This window comes from Leiobunum rupestre, chromosome 4 (assembly GCF_980474605.1).
Source record: "Leiobunum rupestre chromosome 4, qqLeiRupe1.1.hap1, whole genome shotgun sequence".
Taxonomy (NCBI): Eukaryota; Metazoa; Arthropoda; class Arachnida; order Opiliones; family Sclerosomatidae; genus Leiobunum; species Leiobunum rupestre.
The window spans coordinates 63,005,095-63,017,729 of NC_143387.1; the positions used below are offsets into that span (position 1 = coordinate 63,005,095).

At 44.7% G+C, this 12,635-nt stretch overlaps 1 protein-coding gene across 1 annotated transcript; it reads left to right on the forward strand.

Annotated features, from left to right (window-relative positions):
• Positions 1 to 7,212: 7,212 nt before the first annotated feature.
• On the forward strand, positions 7,213 to 8,865 carry LOC149948702 (uncharacterized). The gene has a single exon (XM_090171133.1). It carries the CDS (start codon positions 7,213 to 7,215, stop codon positions 8,863 to 8,865), a length of 1,653 nt encoding a protein of 550 aa, XP_090027259.1.
• Positions 8,866 to 12,635: the final 3,770 nt, after the last annotated feature.

The following is a 12,635-nucleotide window of genomic DNA, read 5'->3' on the forward strand; positions in this document are numbered from 1 at the left end:
GCGTCGCCCGAGTCGATTAGAAAATTTAGAACGTATCTGAAAGAATACGATATTTTAATCTATCAAATTAAAAACAGCTGGCCGACCTTGGTGTACGATTCTAGAATACGGGGAGGTATGGATAAAAAACGTATTGTACTTTTAAACGAGGGGGCACATTTCAATCTAGTTAAAAAGCTGGCTCCCTTATTCGGGAAAGAAAAGTTTTGTTCAAAGTGTCTAGAGGGGTACAGGCGAGATAGCACCCACGCGTGTTCAGACTATTGTTTCGCGTGCTGCAGGGCCATAAAATGTACCGGAGATATAATAAAATGTACCGACTGTTTACGTAAGTTTACGGGTGTCGATTGCTACGCGCATCATAAAATAAAATTAATCGGCGATAAATTATCATTGTGCCAAAATTTATTTCATTGCACGGAATGTTCGATTCTAATCGATTTGACTAAACGCGACGGCCAGCGGCATTCTTGTAACGAACAGTATTGTACAGTTTGTCGTAAGTTTTCCCCCTCGGGACATCAATGTTACATCCAAGTAATAAAAGACCCGCGACGCCATTTACCCCGTTTCGATTCCAACGGTCAGCCTACGCAAATGTGGATATTTTACGATTTTGAAACGGTCCCCGATAAGAAAAACTGTTATATTCATCAACCCATTTTATGCGTGTCGGAAACTTATTGTGGCGCGTGCGTTGATACACCCGACGTAGCCTGTAAATTTTGCGGCGTTCGCCAACGACAATTTCTGGGTTCAGATTCCGCGCGAAAGTTTTTCGAATATTTAAGAACACTGGCTCGGATAAGAAGAGTGACCGCGCTTGGACATAATGCCAGTAATTATGATACGCAACTCCTATTACAGGTTATAATGGAGAGTGCAGACTCGTTTGAGCCTGACCCGATAATAAATGGAACTCGCATCTTGCAACTGAAACTACACAATTTAACTCTATCGGATTCGTATAATTATATACCCATTCCTCTGTCGAAATTCGCGGATACGTTCGAGCTGGGCCGCGAATATACGAAAGATTTTTTCCCTCATTTTCTATTCAACGTAGTTGATAATAATTTTGACATTTACAAACCCGAACAAACAAACTACGTCTCGGAGAACTCGCTGCCCCCTTGGAAGCTTACGGTGCCCAATATTTCACGGCGAAAGACCGCGAAAGTTTTAACAAATGGTACGCTCTCGAAACCGAAAAGAGTTCGGGATTTAATTACCTCGAAACGTTAAAACTCTATTGTTCTAGAGATACCCACATATTAGCTAAGGGTTGTTTAAAGTTTATGAAACTATTTCAAGACTTGTGCGCAGTTAATCCGTTTAGCGTGGGCGTAACTATCGCGTCAGTGTGTAGTTACGTGCTAAGGAAAAACATTTTGGAGCCAGAAACGATTGGCATAATACCGGCTAATTTGTATCGGTTATCCGAGCCTCAATCCACCGAGGCTTTAGAGTGGCTGGCTTGGAAAGCGCATGTCCGGAATGTTACTATCGTATCAACGCTGAATGGGCGAGAACCGCGTGCTGGAAAAATTAAAATTGATGGTCTAATCGGTGAGAAAAACGCTCTACAATATCAGGGCTGTTGGTAAGTATTATTTTAAAAAGTTCGAAGAGACAAAATATAAACAAGTTTCTTTTTCATTAAAGGTTTCACGGATGTAGGACTTGCTTCGGGGACTCTGTAAATAGGAACCAGCCCTTATACGCTAACGCGAGCGATACCCTTAATACACGATTTTCCAACACGTTGCGGACAACCAATAAACTTAAAGAAATGGGTTATACCGTCATTCAACAATGGGGGTGCGATTGGGTGCTTGAAAAACAACAAAATCCAGCCATAAATGAATTTTTAAAAAATTCTAATTTTTCGGAAACTTTAACGGAACGTTTAGACCCGCGAGCCGCTTTTTTCGGGGGCAGAGTATCAGCCTTACGAACGTACTGTAACGTTGAAGGGACCGACGATAAAATTTTCTACGTGGACATTTGCAGCCTGTACCCTTTTATAAACAAACGGTATTATATCGAAAAATATATATGACCAAAACAAATATTTAAGTGTGTTTTCCCTTTTATAGTGGCAAAGTACCCGTTGGTCATCCGACAATTCTGCTCGGTACCGATATTCCAGTCATTGACGATTTTGAGGGATTATTGTTATGTAACGTGCTCCCGCCAACCAATTTATTCCATCCTATTCTTCCGTATCGGACCGTTAACAAGAAGTTAACGTTTACCCTATGCCGGACGTGCGCCGATTTACGGTACCAGGGTGACTGCGAGCATTCTGACGACGAAAGAATGCTTAAAGGCGTTTGGGTAATCGACGAATTAAGATGGGCGGTAAATCGCGGATACAAAATTACAAAATAAAAATCGAGGCCTGGTCATACAGGGTGACGCAGTACGATCCTGCAACGGACAGCGGCGGGATTTTTCGAGATTACGTTGACTGTTTCCCAAAAACCAAGGTGGAGGCGAGCGGATGGCCGTCAGATTGTCAGACCCCCGAAGCCCGGGCCGAATACATTGCGGCTTTCGAACGTCATGAAGGGGTCAAATTGGACCCTACCAAAGTCTCCAAAAACGAAGGACTTCGAGCCATCTCGAAACTAATGTTAAATTCCATGTGGGGGTCTGTAGGGATTTTATTAGCTTATAAATCATATTGGGTAGCGTGATAGATATTAAAACGAGCTTTTTTTTTTCAGAAAACTCGGTCAGCGATCCATTGTGACCAAAACTGAAATCGTTCGCGAACCCAAAGTGTTCTTTGAACTGCTATCAAATCCGGAAATCAACGTAAAATCGGTTTTGACAGTCAACGATACGACTCTTCTAGTGAAATCAGCCCCCATCAAGGAAGCAGAAATCCCTCTAAAACATACAAATTGCGTAATTGCCGCTTATACAACCTGTCAAGCGAGATTAGTTTTATTAAAATATCTTGAAATAGTCGGAGAGAACGCGTTATATTTGGACACTGACGCCCTCCAGTACGTCTCGAAACAACCCCTTATATCTACGGGCCATTATTTGGGGGATATGGTTAGCGAGTTATCCGTTTATGGAAAAAATTCGTTTATTTACGAAGCCGCGTATGGCGGGCCAAAAAATTACTCGTTTTGGGTGAAAAATCCGGATACGGGCGAAAAATTTAACGTTACGAAAGTGAAAGGATTTCGAATTAATGTCGGTAATCAGCATATCATTAACGGCGAAAATTTAAAAACTATGCTAGGGGTGACTGACGAAGAAACTGAAATACCGGCGGCGTTTGCCGTGCCTCTGCCCAAACAAATACGTCGACTTCCGGATCATACGCTCGTTAGCGTCGACTTGGAAAAAGCGTATCGACCCGTATTGGATAAAGTTCGGGTTTTATCGAATTACCGAACAGTTCCATTCGGATATAAAATACGCGCTTAAAAAAACCTTCGCTCTTATGGGGCGAACCGCCTCGCCGGTCTCCGCGGTCGAGAGGCGCCGGTCTCCGCGGGGTCGAGAGTCGCCGTCTCGGCGTTAGATAGAGGCTCGCACGCGTTCTCTCTCTCGATCCTCTATCCGCTCGCGCGTCTCCCCCGCGGGTACCACCTTGTCGTGGTGGGGGGGGGGGGGCTTGCGTGCGTCGTTGACGTGGTGGGCGTTGCCGGTAGGGCTTCCCTTGCCGGGTGGTCACCACTGAGACGCCTGACTAAGTGTACCCACTCTTTCTTTCCTTCTCTTCTCTTTTCCCTTCCCTTCTTTCCCCTCTGTTGAGGTTGCTGGTCTCGACTATGGCCAGCGTAAAACTAGTCCCGCCCGTTTGCCGTGGGCGGCGTCCCGTAGGCCGGGCTAGGGGAGTCCTGGGGTCTGAGGGGGGTTGGGTTTCCAGAGGCATCAAGCTGCGGTGCCCTTCTCTCCAATATGTCCCTTTGGTCCCTGGGTCTGGCGTAGACGGGTGTTTGATATGGGCTCGTATCATTCAATCGGCTAACCTTCAGTTGCTGTTCTTCGGTCTCTGTGGGTTTGAGTCAACTGGGTCTCGTTGCCTTGTGTAACGGGCTCGGGTATACTTGTCTCGTATCCTTGGCCTTGCTTTGCAAGGTCCCCTTGTTGGGCTCCATGGTGGGTGGGGAGCGAGGCGAGTGAATTTTAATACACCTTACAACATGGATAATCTAAACTCACAAAACCCCTCAGGAGACGAGTCATTTAATATGGCTGGACTAACTAACACTGCGATACTTACCCAGGTTCGTGCGTCAGTGGACAATGCTTTGGAGCAGAAAGATCAGCAGGTCAATAGCGAATTTCGGAAATTTATTCGTTCGAATTTCAATGTTGTCGCTGATATTTTAATTGCGCAAGAATTGGAGCTTACTCAGCTAAGAGAACGAGCAGGATTGGTCGATAAACTTCTAGCCCAACCCAGTTATGCCACTGCTTTGAATAAGAACTCACACCAGCAATCTGGTCCTTCGAAAGCGACCACACCCTCTGCTTCACAAGGGCGCAAGTGCCCAGAACCAAAATTAGCACCAACGGATCATGTAGTTCTTTTGAAGCACACTGATCAGACTATTACTGCTGATCAGCTCAAGACTACTATTTGTAAGGAGATAAATCCTCGTACGGAGAAAATAGGCATACATTCTATTCGCACTGGCAGAGATGGCCTTGTGGTTCGCTGTAATAGCGCCGAGGACGCCACTAAACTTCAATCCTCTATTAGTACTAACAGGCACCTTAAAAAGGTTGTCAAGACTTCGAATCCGTCACGGGCCAATCCTAAAATCATTATCTTCGGAGTTGACTCTGATATCGCTAAGGAGGATATTGTTGATGTCCTTCTCGAGCAAAACGACCTGACTTTTGATGCCACTCATATCGTGGCCAAATTCCCTCTGAAGGGAAAACGCGACACTACTCATTGGGTCCTGGAGGTTTCACCGGAGAGCTTCAAGGCTCTCTTGGCTCTGGGGAAAATACACATAGGATGGACTATGTGTCACCTTAAGGAGTATATTTATGTTCCCCGTTGCTACCAGTGTTGTTCTTTGGGACACACTAAAACTAACTGTCCCTCGCAGGACAAACACTGCTCAAAATGCGGTGCCACTCATGATGAGTCGGCTTGTAAATCAAAGGTCAAGTGCTGCCTTGCCTGCAAGTCCAATAACGAGAAGTTTAAAACTACATATAAAACGGCACACTTTTTCACCGACCCCAACTGCCCTCTCTTTAAGAGAGAATTCGAACTAAGAAAGCAACGAACCAATTACGGGGGGCCGCCTTCTTAGGCGGACACTCACTGGTCCTTTTAGTACTTCTATATAATGCGTTGCACCCAAATCAATCTTTCTCACTGCAGGGCTGCTTCAGCGGCTGCCCGAGAGTTATTTCTCAATAAAAAGATCGACTTGGTGTCTTTCCAAGAGCCTTTATTACGTGATGGAAAGGTGCTGGGTTTTCCGGTTACCTCTCGTCTCGGCCATCATGAGCATGCACTAGCTGGCATTGCCGTTTTAAACCCTGAGTTAGAATTTTTAGTTTTATACACGTCCAAATATATCAGTGCTGCGAACATATCTAATTCGGACTCCAATTTTAATTTTTACTCGGTTTACTGTCCGCCCTCAGTGGATATAGATATTATTCTTAATGAATTGTCGGAGCTTCTAGCTTCACATCGTAACCCCAATAAGTTAATTACTGGGGACTTTAATGCGAAGAACTCTCTCTGGGGATCTCCTTCCAACGATTCCCGGGGAGATTCTGTAGTAGAATTTATGAACAACTGCGACCTCTATGCCAACAACGACCCTTACTCTCTTTCGACTTTCTTCTCTTCAAATGGAGAAAGTTGGATTGATCTTACTCTTAGCTCTAATCCTTTGGTTTCTTCTGTTAAACATTGGGAGGTCCTGGACGAGCCGTCGTGTAGCGATCATCGTTACATTACCTTCTCGATCTTTGGCACTCACGAGTCTATTCCTCTGGACGACTCTTTTAAACACCGGTACTCCACCCGTGGGTGTGATTGGGTGGCATTCGAGGCTGCGGCTAAAACTACATTAGGCTCTTTTGAAGACTACCCGTTAACTTCCGTTGACGAAGTTGACGCTTTCCTAACTGATTACACACATGAGGCTAGGAGCCTGTGTGATCGTTTCTTTAAACCTAGGTCTACCAGAAGTTTCTGTTCCGTCCCATAGTGGAATAAGGAGCTGACTGCTCAGCGCAGTAAACTAAGAGTCTTACGTCGTAGGGCCCAAAGAACTCAGGATCCGGCACGACGTGCTGCGAATAAATTAGTATATCGTAAACAAACAGCGGTATATAAAAAACTGTTAAACACCTCTAAACAAACCTCTTGGAGGGATTTCTGCTCCAGCGTGGCCGAGGGCAACCCGTTCACGATCCCTTACAAGTTGGCGTCCAACAAACTCCGCACTAAAACCACTTTTAACACCGTTCGCCGCTCCGACGGTTCTTTAACTGAATCTACATTTGAAACCTGCAATGAAATTTTGGATAGTTTATTTACAAATGATGACCCTACTAGTGACCTAGATGAACATATACCCATTCGGGACGAGGCTCCCTTTGTCCCTAATACAGAGGATGACCTTGACTTGACCCTTGATGAACTCGCCCAGATTTTCTCTATCATGTCCCCAAACAAGGATCCAGGCTTGGACGGTTTGACGTTAGAAATTTTACATGTTTTACACCGTTCTTCACCTACTATTTTACATCGCCTTTTTAACGCTTGCTTAAAATTGCATTATTTCCCGTCTAACTGGAAAATTGCGCATGTTATTTTACTAGCCAAACCGGGCAAGGATTTATCCTTACCCAATTCTTACCGTCCGATTAGTCTGCTGGCTGTGTTGGGGAAGATCTTTGATAAATTTTTGTCACAGCGCTTGTACCATTTTCTGCACATAAATGGCCACATACACGATGCCCAGTACGGCTTTTGTCATGGTCGTTCGACCGCTGGTGCTATTCGCAACTTAGTCAATTTAATTCAAGAGGCAAACTTCGAAGGGGAGTATATTTCTTTGATCTGCTTATATATTAAGGGGGCGTTCGATAACTGATCGTCAGGCCCTTGTCATCACGGCGGAGGGCACAATCACCAGACATATTTCTAAAGGAATTCCCCAAGGATCGTGTGCAGGGCCGATCTTGTGGAACGTTATCATGGATACCTTTCTCCGTCTCGACTTGCCGGAGCACTGCGAGTCACAGGCTTTTGCCGACGACTCCGCGTTGGCTGTCCGCGCCCTTAATCGCCGTTTGTTGGAGTCTCGCGGAGGTTTGGCTTTGCGCCTTATCGAGGACTGGAGCTCCAAATATAAACTCGGGTTTTCCGCTGAAAAAACCCAGGTTATGACATTTCTTGGTTTGGGTGCACCGGACCGTCTTCCCGCTTTCACTATGAACGGGAAGGGTTTAAAACATGTCTCGCAAATTAACTACTTGGGAGTTATATTGGACAACCATCTAAACTGGCTACCCCATTTAGCGTCAGTCAAACAAAAAGTCACGCTTCTGACTCAAAACATTGCCCACTACGCGCACGATACTTGGGGGATCAAGGGCCCTGCCCTTCGTCAAATTTATAAACGAGGTTTGGAACGCATCGTGGTCTATGGTGCCGGTGCCTGGTGGAAAGAGTCCGGTCACGTCAAAATGAGTTTAGCACTACGAAGCATTCAAAGAATTTTCGCACTCAGGTTGACAAAAGCGTATCGCACTATATCCACCGATGCGCTTCTTGTTCTCGCTCGGCTCACTCCGGTGGACTTGGTGGCGAGTCAAGAGGCCGCACTTTTTCGCATTCATTCTATTCGGGCCACCCACTGCAAGACCACAATAACTCCTACTAATATCGATGTTCCACATGACATCTGGTTCGAACATCCGGCTCGCCGAATGTTTTACCCTTGCACCACTACTAACCCTACGGGAACTTGGTATGAAATATACACCGATGGTTCGAAGACCGATGCGGGTGTGGGGTGTTCATTTACCGTACACTGGCATGGTGTTGAGATCCATTTCGCACAATTTTCGCTTAACCCTGAAACTGATATTTTTGCGGCAGAGATGCTTGCGATATTGAAGGCCCTCCACTGGGTCAAAACCCAGCAACTCCAGTCCCCTGTAACTCTTTTTACCGACAGCTTGTCTTCGATTCAGACTTTGCGTAACTCCACTTCAACTAGCCAGCTTGGATATAACATTAAATTAATTCTTAAAGATATTTCTACCTTACCTGTCCATCTCTCCTGGGTGAAGGCTCATGCTGGCACTCCTGGGAATGAGCGCGCCGATGTCTTGGCTACGGCTGCCGCGGAGGGTCGGGGTGTCCGGATTGCTTTACCCCTTACTAAAACTTTTCACAAGCAGGTGCTCAGGGATTTGTCCTTGACCACCTGGCAAGAACAGTGGACGGCCTCTACCAAGGGTCGTTTTACTTATTCCTTAATCCCTGATCTTCGCACTTTTAAGAATAACGTCGACTTCTACTCGACTCAGGCTTTAAGCGGCCACGGCAAATTCCCACTGTATCTCCATAATTTAGGTCACTGTTTGGCTCCGTCGTGTGTGTGTGGTGGCGACACTGCGGATGTCAGACATTTCATTACAACTTGCCCACTAACTTACCGTTTCCATGGCCTTCTAACCAATGCCACTGGTGAGCCCGTTTTAACTTCTGGTAATTTTAAATATTTTGCTCAGCTCATGAAACAAGTTACTTATCACTTTGATGAAATTGTATCCATGCATCACGCAAACTCTTCGGATACTAGCGTTGGCTCTCTTGGTTCGGTCGAGACCTCGGACTAACGGCTTTTAGTGTTCCTTCTTAGGATTATTTTTATACATTTGTTATTTTTGCGACACTTTACATCGCCGTTTCCTTTGTGTTTTATTTATTTTAGCCCATTTCTTTACACCATGTAGTTCTTTTTATATGTTCTCCTTTCCCCACTTTGCTTTCCCCCTCCGGAACTTTCTACCGTTCTCCCCCCCCTTTCATATTTTACCCCTGTAGTATGGAATCTTATTTCCGTGGAGCAGGGGGATATAAATTCTACTTAGCTAATCCGCTCGCGCGTCGGGGGTCACGAGGGGGGTGTGTCTCTAGCGCGCCGGCCGCTATCCACGTGGCAAGGGGGTGTGTCACGGGAAAACCTTTTTTTGTTATTGTCAAAAATAAAAAATATTATATATAAAAACAAAATGTCAATTTTATTTCATTCTGGTTTCAGCTACGCGGTGATAATGTACCCTTTTTATCACAGTTGTAACATCATACTTTGTGGGCCTAGCCAAAGTGGTAAGACATATTTCGTAGAAAAACTGATTAAACATTTAAAACAAATGTTTGAACCTCAAATTGAAGAAATCCACTGGTTTTACGGCGAGGATCAGCCAGGATACGATAAACTTAAAAAATATAACGTTATATTTCATAAGGGTTTACCCGACCCTGACTTATTTGACGGCTCGAAACGGATACTGGCCGTTTTAGACGATTTAATGGGGGCTGGTCAAAAGGGAGAAGTTGCCCAATTGTTCACCAAAGTCTCGCATCATCGTAATGTTAGCTTTATCTACATAAGTCAAAATTTATTTCATCAGGGTCGCGGGTGTCGCGAAATTTCCCTCAATGCGCACTACATACTTTTAACGAAAAATGTACGGGACAAAACACAGATTAATTGCTTGGCGCGCCAAATGGCCCCAGATAAATCCAACTTTGTTATCGAAGCGATTTCTGACGCGACTAAGGAACCAAACTCTTACGTATTGATCGACCTTCAGAAAGATTGCCCCGACTCACATCGGATCAGAACTAATATTTTCCCAGGCGAGCAAGTCTCGGTATACATCCCGAAATAATAATACTTTTCCGAGGGTGGTTAGTTACTACACACCCCACCCAGCGAGTCGAATTCATTCGATGTACAATGTCTCGACGAGTCAGGTCGCAAAAACAACTGCTCGAATCGATCGGCAAATTAAAGGGCGTTAAGAGACGTAATATTTTAATTAACCCCAATAAAGAGTTGATCGAAGCGATATCTGATTGCGTGTATAATACGCTTATAGGGAATATATACGTCTAACCACGAGGCAAAAACTACGATTAAAAATACACCGTAAAACGTTACGCAAAATTGCCCAGAAAAAATTGGGCTGGCAAACTAAAAAACGAATATTATTAAATCAAAAAGGTGCCGGATTTTTCTCGTTTCTTCTGCCTATCGTGTCGTCGCTCGTGGGAGCCCTAACAGGTTGAACATAAAAAATGTTAAGATACTCGAAAAAGATTACTTTAGCGCCGATTACGGCAGCCCATCAACAACTCAAACCGGATATTGACACGGAAATGGCGGATATTTTAAAAAGCGAAGCGATCGATGACAGAACCGTGTGGAAGATATACGAAGAGATGCTATTAAAAAAGCACGCTCGAAATAAACCGATTGAAAATAACGATAACCCCAGTTTCGATACATTAGTCAATCTGTTCCCGCTAGGATACAGAGCGAGCGCCCGAGCTATATTTAATCATTTGATTTCGGACAGCGGTCGACTGCGGTGGGACAGCCAGGGGCAGATTTTAGTAGACGGTGAAATACAAACGGATTCTGATATTGTTGATTTAGTATATTACCTAATAAGTCCCCACGCGCCGAGACCCCAGAGTTGGTAAAAATTTAATAACCTGGTGGGTAAACTACGAAAAATCACCCCTCAAGCCCTCCCCACCACCACCACCCTATTACCGTCTACTTCGTTCGTAACAACTTCCGCCCCCCCGGGCCCCCATCTTTCGCTCGCCTCCTCCAAACGAAAGAAAACTTTGTCGTCAGCGGTCGGGCCTAATTCTTTCGCGACACCTCGACAGTCACCGAAACTTTGGTCGCCTACTATTAAGAACCGTTTACGTAAACAAAAAACGCCGAGTGCCAAAATTTTGAAATGGGAGAGTTACCGATAAACGTAACGACTAGACTCGAAAAAATATATTTCGATTCTCGTAATCCAGCTAGCTACGGGGGTGTTGAAAAATTATACGATTCTGTCAAAGAGCTCGGAATATCTAGGGAGAATGTTGAAACGTTTTTGCAAACTCACGACGCCTATACGTTACATAGACCAGTTATTCGAAAATTCCAAAGGCGAAAGATTCGTGTAGGAAACAGACTAGACCTCTATCAGACTGATTTGGCAGATATGCGCTCTTTAGCGAGCGACAATTCCGGATACACATTTATTCTTACTTGTAGAGATTGCTTTTCGAGAGTGGCATTTGCCGTCCCCTTAAAACGTAAGACCGGCGCGGAGGTTGCCCGCGCCCTGAAAATAATTTTTAAAGAGCGGAGCAAGCCCCGCGCTATACAGTTCGACCGTGGGTTGGAGTACGTTAATTCGACTGTTTTAAAACTCCTAAAAGATGAGGGCATTAGACATTACCATTCCGAAAATAGCGATGTTAAAGCCGCGATGGTAGAGCGTTTTAATAGGACCCTGAAACAGCGCATGTATCGTTTTTTACCTCTCCGAGGGGACAAAGTCCCCTAGGAGGGGTCGACCGTGTCTGTCTGTGGGTGGGTCTGTCTGTCAGGACTGCGAACGCGTTCGCATTTTCGGTGCAAAGTGTAATCACTGCGTACGCAGTTTCTCAAAGGGTTGGCAAAACCACCGTGTGACGGTGAGCGTTAACGGATGCATTTGCGGTTTGGTTTGGATGGTGATTTTTCGCTCACCGTCGTGACGGTTTGGTGTATTACGGTTTTTGTAATGTTTATGCGTAGGTTGTGAGTGTTGAATTTGTTGTGTTTGTGTTCTGATGGATGTGCATGTTGAGTCTGTTGTGTTTATATGGGCGTTTTCTCTCCAACTTATTCTTAATGATTTTGGGACGGAACCGAGTGCTGAGTGTAATGCTACCTCTCAACGTCCAATGGCAGGGTTTCCACCAGTTGTACACGGTATTCGTCTTAGTATCAATTTGCGATCGCATCGGGCGGGATTTGAACCCGAGACCTCCTGATTGACAGGCGGACGTTCTACCACAGAACCACCGACACTTGTTACGCCTTATTGAAAATTAGACCTTCAGCTTTATCGGAAGCGTATTTAATAGAGTACGAAATTTTGGTTTAATTGAAATAGAATTGAAATTGAAATTATTGCATCGAAGAAATTCTAATTTAGCGTTTCTCTATTGATTAAAAACAAATGCGCCACCCAAGTTTCGAACCCAGACCATTCGGCTTGGCAGTCGAGCGCTCTACCACAGAACCACCGATAGCTGCTTAGATTCACTGAAATTAAGACAGGCATCGTAAGCATAATAGGTAATAAAGTCTTTTTTTATTAATGAATTTATGAAGGCCTAAACTGGTATTTTTAAAGGTTAAATCTTGTTTTAGCGCAGTCAGCCGAGATTAGAGGGTTAAAGGGTAGACCCTGTGGGTGGTCTACTTTCTTAACGACCTATATATAGTTCTGTTAATTCAAAGGAGATAATTTAACGTTAATTGCTTTAAGAGGTGGCGGTTAGTCAAGTGGCTCTCTGTGCTTTGTTGATGGTAAGGTTT

Bases quoted from the DNA above. Each gene is read 5' to 3' on its own strand.
- LOC149948702 (XM_090171133.1), top strand. From the start codon at position 7,213: ATGGATACCTTTCTCCGTCTCGACTTGCCGGAGCACTGCGAGTCACAG.